General features: G+C 38.8%; 1 protein-coding gene across 1 annotated transcript; it reads left to right on the forward strand.

The window, feature by feature from the left end:
• The first annotated feature begins 1,240 nt into the window (after positions 1-1,240).
• Positions 1,241-13,982, forward strand: cyth4b (cytohesin 4b). Its single transcript, XM_044115608.1, has 13 exons — positions 1,241-1,360; positions 3,884-3,966; positions 4,059-4,123; positions 6,054-6,120; positions 7,000-7,118; positions 7,418-7,498; positions 9,293-9,405; positions 11,397-11,545; positions 11,753-11,864; positions 12,167-12,243; positions 12,466-12,537; positions 12,714-12,868; positions 13,100-13,982. Exons 1-13 carry the CDS (start codon positions 1,342-1,344, stop codon positions 13,179-13,181), a joined length of 1,194 nt encoding a protein of 397 aa, XP_043971543.1. The 5' UTR covers positions 1,241-1,341; the 3' UTR covers positions 13,182-13,982.
• Positions 13,983-14,948: the final 966 nt, after the last annotated feature.

A 14,948-nucleotide genomic window follows, 5' to 3' on the forward strand; every position in this document is an offset into this window, starting at 1 on the left:
ATGTAATGGATCTTATAGATATAATGAGGTCTTAGAAATTACAACGTTCATCTTAACATCTGTGTTTTATAGCTGATTAATCCTGTTTAAGGTCTAAGGATAACAATAACTCCAACTCTACTTTACAAAAACACCAAATCTTACTAAGTATTTTTTTTTACCTAGTTTCTAGTGCAAATATTTTAGTACACTTCAAATAAGAGAAAAGTTAACTTCATTAATGTACAATTAACTTTTCAGCAATGGTCATAAACTATGTAATTTGTTTTTCCTCCATTTTCTAAGTTTCTGTAGTGTAGATGTAGATAAAATTAATTTCACAGTCTGATGTGGTACATTAGACGGAACAAAATAACTTTGGGTCACTGGTGACAGTGAATTATTCCTTAATATTGATGATAAAGTACCAGTTCCACTGGCAGAATATTTCACTTATTACATGGGAAAAATATATTTTTATAAATGAAAATTTTTTTTTATTTTTATTAATATTCAAGAATTATTTGCTTTTAACAAGCTCCCATATCTTGCTTTTGAGGTGTAAACTTACACAAGTTTAAGATAGCGTAGATTTGAGTTTTGTTTCGAATTTACATGTTTGTTTCACACAACATGAGCAACGCAACTGTGTAAATTACATTCCGTATGTACTTATGTTCTGCTTGTTTTTTCTGTTTCAGAGAACAACGAACACACCCAGCAGCAGTACCCGTGATTTCGTTTGTTGACCATAAGATGGCGCTTTAGCACCACCTGCCATATTTTTACCTCTAACAGTTGCTCTGCTCCGCTCACAGACCTTGTTCTCCTTTCAGCATTTTTTTTTTTGTTCCCTTTTTAGCTAGAACTTCCCCCCACCCTCATTTAGTAAAAAATAAATTCTGATGCAACTGCAACATAATCTCAAGATGTCTGAAATGCAGCAGCACGTACACAATTAATGATACTTCAATGTGTGGATATATCGGAGGATTGTGTTAGCCCTTCTGGTTGATAAAAACATCGTAAATCTGATGCAAATACGCTAAATCTGACTAAACCTTCATTAGAAACACTTGTGTTCAATGCTGAATTAGAAACAAGCCCTCCCCCTCCTAGTTAGCAGTAAATAAAATGTTAATTTAATACCAAATAATCCTTTCTGTCTGCAGACATTGACAGATTAAGATGCTTTAAAAGGCTTTATTTTGAAAAGTTGCTGGTGTGTCTGTCCTGTAGAAGTGTGATGGATGAGGAAGAGGTGTGGTTTAAAGTCAGCACTCTGTTGCAGCTGCCCAACACTTCTCTGTGCTTTTCTCTCTACAGCTGCCAACATTTCTTACATTACTTTTGGGGCCATAAATGACCGATTGCCAAATGGGTAAGAGACGCTTCGGTGTTTTTGTCGTTTTTATCAGGTAGCTTTCCTTATTAAGATAGGAATATAAGTGTTTGCCTTTATTTAATCTGCCTTTATAGGAAAAAAAAATATATATATATATATATATGTATAAACTGTCAAAGAATAACGACAAAAATTAGTGACATTGTAGGATGATGGAGGGAGTACTTGGAGGTAATATCGGATCTTGTTTTGATTTTTTATTTTCATCTGCAAATCCTTGTGTGTTTTTCGTAAATATTTCTTAATATGCTGAACAAACTGATGACGATGAGACAACAGTCTTAGATTTAAGACACCAGGAGTCATGACTATGTTTTAATTCATTTTATCTATTCACTTTCTGAGTTTTTGTGGTATGGATGCATTTACAATATATTTCACAGTCTGACCTGGTATGTTAGACTAAAAAAAAAAAAAAACCAGCGTTTGGGCAACATTTGATGTCACTGGTGCACAGTGGTAAGCACTTGTTGCTGTTAGCAACCAACCTTAGAAAAAAAAATAAATAGGGGCCTTCTCAGCTGAAAATGCAGAAGAGACACTCATAGTCACTCAGAGGACTGCGCATCAGAGGTAATGATACAAAAAAAACCCAGAAGTTGTTATCTAAGATATAGAAAGCTAAACAGTCCAGTTTTTAGTTTCAAACAAGGTTACTGTAAATTTGCAGCTTCATTTATTTATCATCAGAAACTCAGACTGAGTGTATTTGTGACGGGTTGAGCCTTTAAGCTTTTGCATCTCAAGATGAGCAAAGGAAGGGTGGAGAAGTGGAAGTTGTGGTCAGATCATTAACAGCAAACAAGTCACATATCACTAAGGAAGAGCTGGCAGCTGACATTTCTGTAACTACATCTATCTATCTATATATATATTTATATATATAAAGATACTTTTAATGTCATTTTTTTCTCCTGCCTGAAACTGAAATGTGTGACTTCTGTTCTTTTATGCTAATCAGTTTTCACTGGAAATGGCTGCTACACATGGACTTTTTAATGGTCACATATGTTTAAGCAAATACTACAATAGTGTAAAAAAATAAAATAAAAAAGTTGTGGGGAATTAATTCTTATTCAAATCAAACTGAGTAACAAGAAAAGCATCATAGTGGTCTTATTTTTTTAGTTTTTAAAGACTAAAGAAACCTGGTGTGGCTGTTAGATGCTGACAGTCACTGCAAAGCGTTTCTGCGACACATGTAGATCTTAGATCTGTCACATTTTTTTCTTCCGCTTAACCTTTAATTAACCAAATGGCTTTACATACCCAGTTCTTTTAAAAGATATGTAATCTAAATGTACGTTTCTAAAAGGTAGCAAAAGCAACTTAACGTCTATCATTGCTTGAAACACCATGGAAAGAAGTACTTATGGTAGGTTTAACAAATTCAGATGTTTAAATGAATATTTATGTAACTTTGATGTCCGGCCTGTTAGGTAGATGGTCAACAATTTAAGATAACAATGTGTCTCCAAGAACACTAGGAAGAAAGTCAACATCCGATTGGTAAAGAGATGGACAGTCAGGGCAGGCGACACACGGCGAACAAAACGCCGACAGAAGAGACGTTTTGCAATGTGGGAAATGTGACAAAGTCTGAGGGGAAGCATTTCATCCATCATCCACCACATGTGGAAACAGAGGCAGGTCACGCGAGTGATTGAGTGCCGCTTCAGGACTTTCAAAACACAAAGTCCTTCTCCGAGAATGAGATTTTCTTTGTGTGTTTCATGTTAACTGGAAATGCAATTCATAGGAAAACTCAGCCCACAGGAAGCGCGACCTATTCTCATCTGGTCGGTCGGAACAGGTGTGAAGGTTTCACAAAAATAATAACGTCACGGAGTTCAGATGTCTTCTTTTAGAACATGTTTTCATCTGGAAGAGATGTATTAAAAATATATGTACAAAGAAACAGCATACTAGAGAAATTCTGCTTCCTAAAACATTAATTATTGTTACAGGGGAGTTTTTCCTCTCCACTGTCGCCACATGCACACTCAGTGGAGAATAAACTGAGCTTAACGTTTTGTTTGATAACTTTGATCAATGGGAGTGTATGGGCGGTTGAACTGAATTTTATTTTTTTTAATTTTTTGAACAAAGTGCCTTGAGTCTGAGTTTGTTGTGAATTGAAAAGAACAGAGAGCTTCACCACATAAACACTAAATTTTACTAAGTAGTTTTGGTCGAGTTTCTCTCCTTAATGTCGATGAAAAGGTTCTAGTTATAAGTCAATCTGCCAATGGAACCAATAGTTTTTCATCAATATTGAATAATTATTAACTTAAAGCAAGCTCATGTTTCTTAGTGAAAAGTTACCAGTATGTACGGTTTGTCTTATTACAAGTGAACCTAGATATTTGTACTGGAAATTAGAGCAAAACGACAATATCCGGTTTAGATATTAATTACTTCTCCTTTTGGCAGAAGTTGCAGAAGAACCTGGACTCAGACTGACATTTTTTTTGTTGTTGTTCTAATATTTCTGCTCAGTTTCTCCAGACTTCACAGCTGATGAAAGGCTGGAGATCGAAAGCATCAAAATGTATAAAAAGGAACTTCTGGATGACATCCAGGTAATGTTTCATCCGACGCCACATTCCTCAGACGCCAAAGCGATTCGCATTTCCTGCGACCTACGTTTGATACCGCTTTGTTCTCGTTGCAGAAGTTGAAGTTGGAGATAGACAATGTCATGGCAGAAATACACAGCTTTGAGTCGACAGAGGAAAAGTGAGTGCTAGTCTGGGAAAAACCCTTCGCCTCTTTTACATACCACACTTTCTTTCAGAGTATTTGATGTCTTAAATACCTGCCAGACATTCCACTTATCGGGCAGGTTTTATAAAAGTCTGTGGCTTTGGTCACCTTTTGAAAACATTTTTTTTTTACCCCCCCTCCTTTCTATTATTTGTGGAGAAATTAGTTACATAATATGATGGAGAGAAGTGTGTTTGGACTAAATGTCAGGTGAAGCACTTTGAATCGCCTCGTTACTTAAACGTGCTACACAAACTTGGCTGGACAGCAAAGATTTCAAGTGTAAAATGTGGCATAAACGTGGCGTAAAACGGCAGACATTTTCATTAAGTAGAGAATTTCACAAAACTATGGCAGTTCTCACGTTTCTTCCTTTTTTTAAAAATAAGTATTCAGTGTTGTAGTGGTAAAAAGCACCACAACAAAGATGATAATTTTAAAAAGTGCTGCTTGAATCTGGACTTTAAATTAAAAACGATTCTCATTCACAGTAAATGTTTAGTTATTTTTTACACAAGTTTAAAATACTCACATGCAAAATTAGAAATTTAGAAATTTAGAATTCAAAGTTAAAAAAGGGGGATTGATGGATTGCTACCAACCTTGACCTACAATCCAATATGGCCGTCTATAAACTCAGGGATCGCTGCAGTAAATAAAGAACTGTTTATTTGCTATTTATTTGAATTTTTCCACATTCCTTTAACAAACACGTTGCTTAGTGGTTTGACACAACACGGTGCCAAAAAATGTACAATGCTTATAGATCCTCTTGCTAATTGTAGTTAGCCTGGTCAAATAGCATTTCAGTTAGCAAAACTAACTGAAGTACCTTTGAAAGTACTTCAGTTACTTGTACAAGAACCATTGAAAGTACTCCAGGTACCTTCAATGGTTCTTGTACTAGAGTTTCAGAACAGAGATATAGTTTGTCTTAAAATTATTCATACTGTTGCCGTAGATTTAGTGGCTAGAGAAGCTGTAGAGGAAGACATAGATTACAGCGTTGGAGAGGAACCTTTCCAACCTCTAAACTGTGCTGGTCATCACCAAAGACAAATGATCAATTATCAACAGAAAGATGCAAAAAGACTTTTAGCAAATATACGTGGTCTTTGATTACCGTAGAACCACCGAAGGCTCTTCCAGTGACTACAGACAACGACTCAAAGGAGCATTTAGCACCACTTTCCATCAACCAGGAAACAAGTCTTTAGTAAACCTGGTTTATTGTCTTTGAGGAGATTCCTTTGGCATTTACAGCAATAAATAAGACTCTTGCGTGAATAAAAAGATCCAGATTCAGAGTGTGAATAATATGGAGCCTTGTTGTATGTAAGGTGGAGATAGAACAGGGAAAGCCCCAAACTTTGAATTCTTTTAAAATGCTGGGCGATGAACTGAAAATGCCACCAGGTACTTCAGGGTGCAGCTAGTCGGATGTGGCAGATTGCTGCTTGTACTGAGCCAGGTTCTGGTTCTGCTGGAGGTTTCTTCCTGTTGAAGAGGAGTTTTCTCTTTCCCCCATTGCTACATGCATGTTTGGTGTGACGGATTGATGCAAAGACAGCAACACAAGGCAAGCGATTGTCCATTGTTGCTACAAGTGAATAATGCAAGACAGTGACTCAATGCAATCTGCTGCGTTTCCTGACAGAAACTTCTTAAGCTAATTTGAATAATAAATGGAGCTTAATGCACCGTTTGTTCACTAGAATGAATTGGAAGGCATGTTCAACTGAACTGAAATGACTTTTTTTGTAAATAAATTACATTTTTTGGAAATTGGCACTATCTAAGCAAACTGAGTTGAACTGAGTAGGTTTTTAGGATAAAAATTGTCTCCATGTTGTTAAAGATATGAACAAACATAAAGTTCTCCATAATATTTTCTGAATTACAGCAAAACTATTGAGAAGAACCAGCGGTTTTTAACCGGGAAGAAGAAATTCAACATGGACCCAAAAAAGGTAAGCCAAAACAGGAGATTTTTCTCAACCTGAGGCACAGTGATCAATGAGAAACGAACAAGTTCGCCTCTGACTTTGTCATTTTTCTAAGTGTGCTTTAGTTGAACACACTCAGCAGTTGTGTCATTTCCGCTCCGCTCCTCTCTGAGGCTGTAAGCCTGTGAACCGCACCGACAGAAAGCCACTGCGAAGTTTCTGTGGCTTTGCTGGAAGGTCAAGTGTGTCGCTGTAGTAAGATCAAAAACGGAGAAGCTGAGATGGCGACATTTGACATTTGGGTGGGTTAGGTTGAGTTTGAGATCGACCCAGTCGTTTTAAATGCCTCCTTTTTACTCCCTTCAGGATAATATATCTACAGCAGGAAGGGAAACCTGCACTACCTGCCAGCGGTAATGAAACCACATTAGATCACAAAAACGAGAGATCCACGTATTGCAGATTCCAGAAATGCGTAGCAAAGTGGCACAATTTTAATCAGGCTTTCTTCTCAAAGCGCTGCGATGGAGCAGAAAGAGGAAGAGAGATTAGATTTAAGGAATTGGGATTACAGAAGCTGTAAGCCCTCATTTACCAGCTACAGATGAGATCATTGAGAAACCAAAATGTTGCGTGGAGGGCAAGGTTCAGAAAGCTGCATCTGCTTCAACAAAATCTAATAATGGAAATGATTTCTGCTGACTCCGAGCCACAGAAATTGCTTGAAAAAGCCTTTTTTTTTTTTTTTTTTTTTTTTTTGTAGGGTGTGATTTATAATACATTTCATAAAGGGAGCTGCAGCTGGCACAAAATGAGCAAGACTGTTATAGGCTAAAATGAGAATAGTTTTTTTCTTTGAACGTTCCAAAACTCTCCTCACGTACACTATCCCATTTCCTGCAGGGCATCAATTTCCTGGTGGAGAACAAGCTGCTGGATGGAAACGCAAAATCCATTGCAGAGTTTCTTTACAAGGAGGAGGGACTCAACAAGACGGCCATCGGAGAGTTCCTTGGAGAGAGGTGATACACAGAAGGGGAGACGGGGTGAACAGGTGGAGAGGGCGGGAGAAAACTGAGAAGTGAAAAAGCAAAGAACAAAAACGTTCTTTGGACTTGGTGGATAATAAAAAGGAGAAAATTAAGAAAAATCCATATAACTTTGTCTACAAAAATAAGATTTTTTTTCTATTCAAAAGCTGACAAAACAAGGCAAACTGTAAGGAATAATGTATGCTACGCAGAGAGAGAGGAGGACTGTAGTTGGCTTGGTTTTGTTACAAACACCTGCAGGGGTTTTATTCTCCTCCTCCGTCACACAGGGAAGAGCTTCACCTTCAGACCCTGAAAGCCTTTGTGGAGCTGCACGAATTCGCTGACCTCCACCTGGTCCTGGCGCTCAGGTCAGTCTCCTTTAGCTTCAGTTTCTTTGCATGACGTTAAGCATTGTGGGTTGTTCAAGCTAATGTTCACTTCCCAGTTTGCCCACGGGAAGCTCGCTAGTAGCCAGCGACACAAAACGTGGGTATGCACTATGTGCATACCCTCAGGTCACAATAATTGCAATGTGAGTGGACCATATTTGTCAATTTTTCCAGTAACTTCTATCAAATGTTTGCATTTACGACCAGCATTAACGTATTTTGACCCAAATGTCGGAGTCAGGGCGGAGAATTTGTTTTAATTTAGAGTATGATGTAGTACATTGATGGGAGGCTGTTTCCTATCTTAGAGTATTCCTCAGTTTATACTGCTTGCTTTAAATTTAGTCTAGTTCACAAAATCCTTAAATAAGAGGATTAGTTCATTTTGAGACTTATGAAAGACACACTCCTGCATTTCAGTGTTTGTTTTGATGTTCAATCGACTGGAAAATGTCCAATGTCTTTTCCTCGAGTGCTGAAAGTTCCCATTAAAAGTTCATGAGTTCTAGAGCTGCAGCTCAGGACAACTTTGTATGAAAATTATTATAATTAGGGAAAAAGGAGAAATTCACATAAAACTGTTTATAATGGGCATCAACGAGATTAAGCCAATAAGACAAACTCTGAAGAAAGACACAAAATGTTTCATCCAAGGAGGAAACATATATAATCAAATGAAAAATTGTACAGCATCATAACTCATAACACAGTTGTTGATTTGCTGGATAAAACCAAGACATTACCTAAAGCCGACCACAAACCAAAGGGGAGAGGCGGACTGCCGCCTGCTCTAAAATGCCACTCGACGTCGGACCTTTCACCACACACAGCACAGTCACTACCACTTTTAACATAACCTGGTTATTTTTAACATAACCAGGTTACTCATTAATGAGTGATACTCGCCAGTATCACTCATTAATGTTCGTGAGCATGTTCATATGAGTTGCAAAACCAACTTTTGCCAAAGACAAGCAACCAAGACTAATGGATTTGCTGCAAAAGACATTTTAAAAAGTTAAGTGTGGCAATATGTCCTATTTACGTCTATTACCAAAATGAAACCTTTTTTCACTTGTCAAAACAAACTGGCATGACTCTGACATATGCTCTAAGGTTTTAGATTGTGTTTTCGCAACAGAAACGACACAAACGCAGCAAAATGAATACGATAATTAAAAATGGAGGCTGGCAGATGCAAAGTTATTAAGGGAAAAGGCTGCAGTTTCAGATTTAATCTATTTATTCTGCGATTAAATGTAGTTAAATAATCTTTATGATCTAAACGACAAAGTGATATCGTCATTGTTGTGTCACGTAGACATCAGACAGTTCAGGATACTAATTAATGATTGGAGCTAATGAAACAGCTTGTTAAGGACCCTCAGTAATGTTTTCAAACTTCAGTTAAAAACAAAAAGAAAAACCTGACCACATAGTTTTAAGCACACAGGTAGATATATTTTCAGAACAGACATAAGCAAGTGTAATAATGAGAAAGATATTTTTAAAAGTCTAGACTACAAATAATCCTAAATAGCTCAATATGTTTGTCAAACTTCTGCAACAGCAGCCAGTAATCCTCGCCTCAAACAGAAAGTGACATGAAAGATGCTTAGCCTGCGTCATCAAGGTGGTCAAATCGACGTGTTGAGGCAAACGCAGGCGCATGGTGAACATGTAGCAGCCAGACCAACAACCTCCAGTCCACCTACTCACATCTCAGGATGACAAGCTGCTAAATCTCACCGTGTTGTGGTGTTTATGTGACAGACAGTTTCTGTGGAGTTTCCGTCTGCCGGGTGAAGCTCAGAAAATTGACCGGATGATGGAGGCCTTCGCCACGCGCTACTGTGAATGCAACGCTCATGTCTTCCAGTCCACAGGTGTGTGTGTGTGTGTGTGTGTGTGTGTGTGTGTGTCAAGAGGGGATATTTTTACATGATCACACCAGAGCTTTGATCTTCACTGCTTTTCTAACTTTTTTTCCCCCAATTCTCTGTTCAATGGCTTTTGTATATTTATATGGACCTACAAAAAATTAAAAACTGATACAGAAAACTTTTTCACATTTAGTCTCTTGAAAACCACAAAGCAGCAACGCATTTCATCAAGATTTTAAGTGGTAGTGCCAACATGAAGTAGCACGTTATTGTGAAATATGAGGAAATAGACTCTTTGGTTGTTGTTTTTTTACAAATGTAAAATGTATTTAGCCCAGCTTTTCACAGCCACTGAAATTTGTAGCCATCAGTCACACTGAGTGAAAACCATCGCTAATGTTTGGCAATGATGTATGCAATGTGCCAGTTCGGCGTTATGAAGTTTACTGGTTTACTTATGAAGTTGTCTGCGCTGTAAACAACCATCTTGTTGTTTACAGCGAAATGCCAAACCGAACCAGATGGCTGTTAATGTCAATTCAAGGAAGCGTGACCAACACGGACTGAACGGCTTCATTCACTTCCTCCGTTGCTAAATCTACAGGCAGACTGCAATTCTAAAACAGCAATGTCGTCATTCTCTTTTTCTCCTTCTGTTCGCTGATTGGTGCGGTTGATATTGTTCAGAGGAATCCAAGTCAGTGGGAGAAATCCCAGACAGAGCTGGGAAGTGAGATTACAATCAAGTGGAATCACGTAGGCAGGCAAATGCCATGCTACAGCTTTTCAGTGTTTGTTTTTCAAGTAGTCATAGCATGTTGGATTTTGTTTCTTTATATTCCTGGGCATTATTACTATTCCACTTGTTTACATTGCCCTCTATGTGGCTTGTGGCCATCTTTGAATTTGATTTCTTCTGATTTTCTTTCAACGATTACCTTTTCAGATCAGATATTCAAAAACATTCTCCCACTGTGTTTCCATGAAGCTTCTCCAGAGTTCCCATGAGCCTCTTGGCTGTTTTATGCCCAGAGTAATTAAGGGTGATGGATTGGGCCAGTGCTCTGAAGGATTGTTCAGAGTGTGAAATATTGTTTCATGAACTAACCCTGCTTTGAATTTTCCCACAACATCCTCAGTCTGTTTGAGGTGTTCCTGGTCTTCATGATGCTGTTTGCAGAACAGCTACAATTATCATCAGATTAAAGTACACACACAAGTGGATCCTATTTACTGATTACATGACTTCTGAAGACAAGTGGTGGCACTGTGTTTTTTTAAAGCTACTGTAGTAGAGAGAGAGAGAGAGAGAGAGATTGTGAGAGACAGAGGAGAATACAAAGGTACACAAATACTTGTACAAGGTTTTTTGAAGCAATACACAGCTTGGGCATTGCCTTCCTGTGCTATTCCGCTTGAATAAAATTTCGTTTCACATACATTCAGAGCGTTCGCCCATTCACTTGAATTCCTCAGGTAGATATTCGACCAGGTCAATCAGCGAACAGAACGACGAGGCCATTGTTTAAGAATTGCAGCTGTAGTTTTAGCAATGGCGGCAGAGGTCCGTGTTGGCAATGTTTCCGAATGTCGAACACTGAAAGGCTTTAGTTCAGCACTTCTCTCTTTGCATTGGAGGATGGTTGTTAACAGCACAAACAATTTCTGGTAAGCATCATAGCATCAAGCTGGAGCGTTGCATGCATCACAGGCGTACGTTTGCAACTGGGTAAAATGCAAAACTTCAACAGTCTCTCTATAGGCCATAGCCTAGGGGCTGGTTTTCACGATGCTAACGCCCCCAAAACAGTCATATTACCAATACTTTAATATTATGCACTACTTTGTTGTGGTATATCATAATCAATCCCAATAAAACATATTGAAGTTGGCTTTAATGTTAAAAGTTTGATAATATTTGATGATTTTATAATATTTTCTTGATTGGTTTCCTTTGAGTTTAACATGTGCTTTCCACGCCTCTTCAAACCCAGACACGTGCTACATCCTGTCGTTTGCCATCATCATGCTGAACACCAGCCTCCACAACCCCAACGTGAAGGACAAAACCACCCTGGAGCGATTCATCTCAATGAACAGAGGGATCAACAACGGCGAGGATCTGCCCAATGACCTTCTCTCCGTAAGACCCTAAACTTTTCAACATAAAACGAATTTAATGACTTTAGATTGAATCTTACTCTTTAGTTTGGTTGGGGTAATGAGTTTTGAAGGCGATGACTCATTTTTGTTGAGTTCATTATCCTAACTGTCCTTGCTATTGACGGATTAGCCCACAGGAGCAGTTGTGCCACTACTGATTTGAATTGTGTAACTCTTGTGCTCTTAGAAACTCTACGAGAGCATTCGCAACGAGCCTTTCAAAATCCCAGAAGATGATGGAAACGACCTGACTCACACGTTTTTCAACCCCGACAGAGAAGGCTGGCTCCTTAAACTCGGCAAGTCCCTGTTTTACATCGTTTTGTATTAACACAGCTAGTTTATCAAATTAACAAAACTCTGACCAGTCTAGCATGTGCCGAATGAATGCAGGAAAGTACAGAGGAAGTCTTTTGAGAATAACTCAACTTTGGTCTGTTCGCATGGAAACATAAGTGGCTGGTTGCACAAGGCTTCAATTGGCTCAAACAACCTCAGTAGTTTTGTTTTTAGCGAGGGAATTTTTAACAAGCCAGTTTCTGGTAATAACTGGCAGCATGTGGAAAATAAGCTTAACTTCTGCTGCGTCTTTGTATTTCAGGAGGTCGTGTTAAAACGTGGAAAAGGCGATGGTTTATCCTGACAGACAACTGCCTCTACTACTTCGAGTATACAACAGTAAGGATTTAACCGAACTCCAGACATGCCCTAATTTATGAAAACTTCTTCAGTGAACAAACCCTGAGAGCTAAAGATAGAAAAGTACAAACTAAACAGTTTATATATTCAAAGACGAAGTGCTTTTCAACCTTGTAAACACAGATGATATTTTTCTCTTCTTTTTCTTCTTGTAAAATATAACCTAATGTAATCCGTCTCTTCAAAATGTTTATTTTTCAGGATAAAGAACCCAGAGGCATCATTCCACTAGAAAATCTGAGCGTGAGGGAAGTGGCGTACTCTCGCAAACCGGTAAGGTTCAGAGAGATGTTCAACACGTCCTTGTTTTAAAAAGCTACTCAAAGCTGTCTGAAACTGAAAGGAGGACTTCTTTGAGTTAGTTTTTTAGTAAAAAAAAAAAACAAACAAAAAGCATTTCATTATTTATATTGGATTAACTCTAATGTCCGAAACATAATGTCGCGTAGTTCTGTCTGGAGCTGTACAACCCCAACAGCCACGGGCAGAAGATCAAAGCTTGTAAGACGGAGACGGACGGCAGGGTGGTGGAGGGAAAACATCAGTCCTACACCATTTGTGCCTCCAGCGCTGAAGAGAGAGACACCTGGATTGAGGCCATCAGGTCAGACAGCAAACACACCAAGCACATTCATGTACTAGAGCCTGCGGAGATGTCCGCCCCGAGTTAATCCTAATCAATATATTGAATATATTCCGAGGGTAAATTGGAAATTCTAGTTGAGCATATCTCTGTTGAGGAACATTAAAGTTATGGTGGATGATTTAGTCTACGAAAGGTCTGATAAATGTAAATCCACAACCAACTAATGTCAACCGTCTTTACTGGAAACAGGGCGAGTATCACCAAGGATCCGTTCTACGACCTGGTCTCAGTCAGGAAGAAGAAGGTGATAAACCAAACTCCTCAGGACTGAGCACCGCAGGCATTGACGCCGCTGCGCCAGTTTTGCATTGGCCTTCGTTCAAGGATGCCTGGAATTACCTCGTCGCCACGCACGGACATAAGGGGCGCGTGAAGATGAACGAAACCACACTGACGTTGGGAACTTCTCTTTTCATAAACAGAGTAAAGACTTTGTCAAAAGGTGAAAACAGTCAGTATTAGCGTGACAGTCCAAAGGGAATCCCTCCAGGGTTCCTCTGGAGCCCTGCAATAAGGTTTTTAGTCAAAACAAAAATGTCTTTAGCTTTGTTGTTGTTGTTACAGAAGTCAGGAGTGAGAACTACCGTTGTGGGATTGTCTTTATGTGACTTAGTTTCACAACCCAGAGAGGAATAGAGCTTGTCACATCTTATCATGAATGCAATAAAAACATCACCATGTCTGCTTTCTCACAGCTGTCATACAGCCCTGACACTCACAGAGCAAAGCCCAGCCTTTATCTTTTGTCTGACAGAGTCGGCTGAAGAGTTTCATCTGTAAAATATGCCAGCTTATACAGAAATCTTGTGAAAAGTGTAAATGAGTTTGAGGAATGAGCTTATTTTGGTTTGTACTTTATAATGTATGTAATTATTAAAGCAAAAACGTCAAAAGATTGTGCAATAGATGTTACCACTCAAATGTTTCGTTACAAGCTGTATTGTGTCGCCTATCAAAATGTACATTGTACCTTCTACACTTTATCTATGTAACTACAGTATTTTTTATTTTGTGTGTGTGTGTGTGTGTTCCAGTGAATTTATTGTTGAATTAAAAATATTCATATAATAGAGACCGAAGTGAATTCTTCTCCTTTTTTTTCTTTTAAAGTTCAGGAATAGCCAGTGGACAGCTGCGTTTTCAGTTGAATGCTCTCTAATTTCATGTAAACTTCCTCATTGTTTGCCGTTTCCATGCAAGCTGGAATAGTTTCTTCACATGCCTTTTGATGTGTATGACCTTGATGACCTCCGTGGTTAAATTGGGAGGTTTTAAAAGCATACAAGTATAACTTACGAACTGTGGCAGTTAACGTCTTGTGTCGTGTTTCTGAATGCATCGACACTAAATGCTTTATTGCCAACACTTTACAAAAAACTACTGCAAATCATTCATATAATTAGGTTGCTGTAATCCTCCACTCATGAACAAAGCACCTAGCCGTGGCGTTGGAGTTGATTGGTGTGATGCTCCTGCCTAAGAAAAACTTGCATGCAGTGTTGCATGGTAAACATACGTGTTTCACAGGAAATAACACATTCTCGTGCCTGATGGTGCGTCAGTAAAATTAGCCGGTGAATTATTGTGAGAACGTCTCTTCCTGCTGCACCTCAAACTTCCTGTTTCAGTATTTCACCACAACCTGCCCACCCGGCCCGCCCTGATCCAGCTCAGTGTGCAGTTCCCATCAGAGCACCGGTTCCCCTTTGAGCGTTGGGCGACTGCTTAGCGGCGTGCAGTGGTCAGTTTGTGAAATGCAAGTCATGCGTTTCTTTTTGCTGAGCTTCACGGTAAAACACTGTTAAAAAACAAAACAAAACCAGCGTGTTAATGGTTTCTTTTCTGTTAAATAATAACTTGTCAACGCAGAAGCAGGAAACTATTAAACAGGGCAGTTGTGTTTCAACAAGCGTACGAGTGATTGGATGGTTTTTGAATCTCCTGCCACAATGAAGGGCAGTATTTATTTATTTTTTGACAGGAAGCCAACACAGATCACCAGTACAGTCTGAGGAGTCTCCTTCAACAAACTATTTTG

The sequence above is a fragment of the Gambusia affinis genome, linkage group LG04, assembly GCF_019740435.1.
Source record: "Gambusia affinis linkage group LG04, SWU_Gaff_1.0, whole genome shotgun sequence".
Classification (NCBI taxonomy): domain Eukaryota; kingdom Metazoa; phylum Chordata; class Actinopteri; order Cyprinodontiformes; family Poeciliidae; genus Gambusia; species Gambusia affinis.

What these genes read in the sequence shown, in the direction of transcription:
- cyth4b (XM_044115608.1), top strand. An exon ending in TTTGAGTCGACAGAGGAAAA is followed by an intron (nt 4,124 to 6,053) that starts GTGAGTGCTAGT and finishes TCTGAATTACAG; the next exon opens with CAAAACTATTGAGAAGAACC. An exon ending in ACCTGGATTGAGGCCATCAG is followed by an intron (nt 12,869 to 13,099) that starts GTCAGACAGCAA and finishes TACTGGAAACAG; the next exon opens with GGCGAGTATCACCAAGGATC.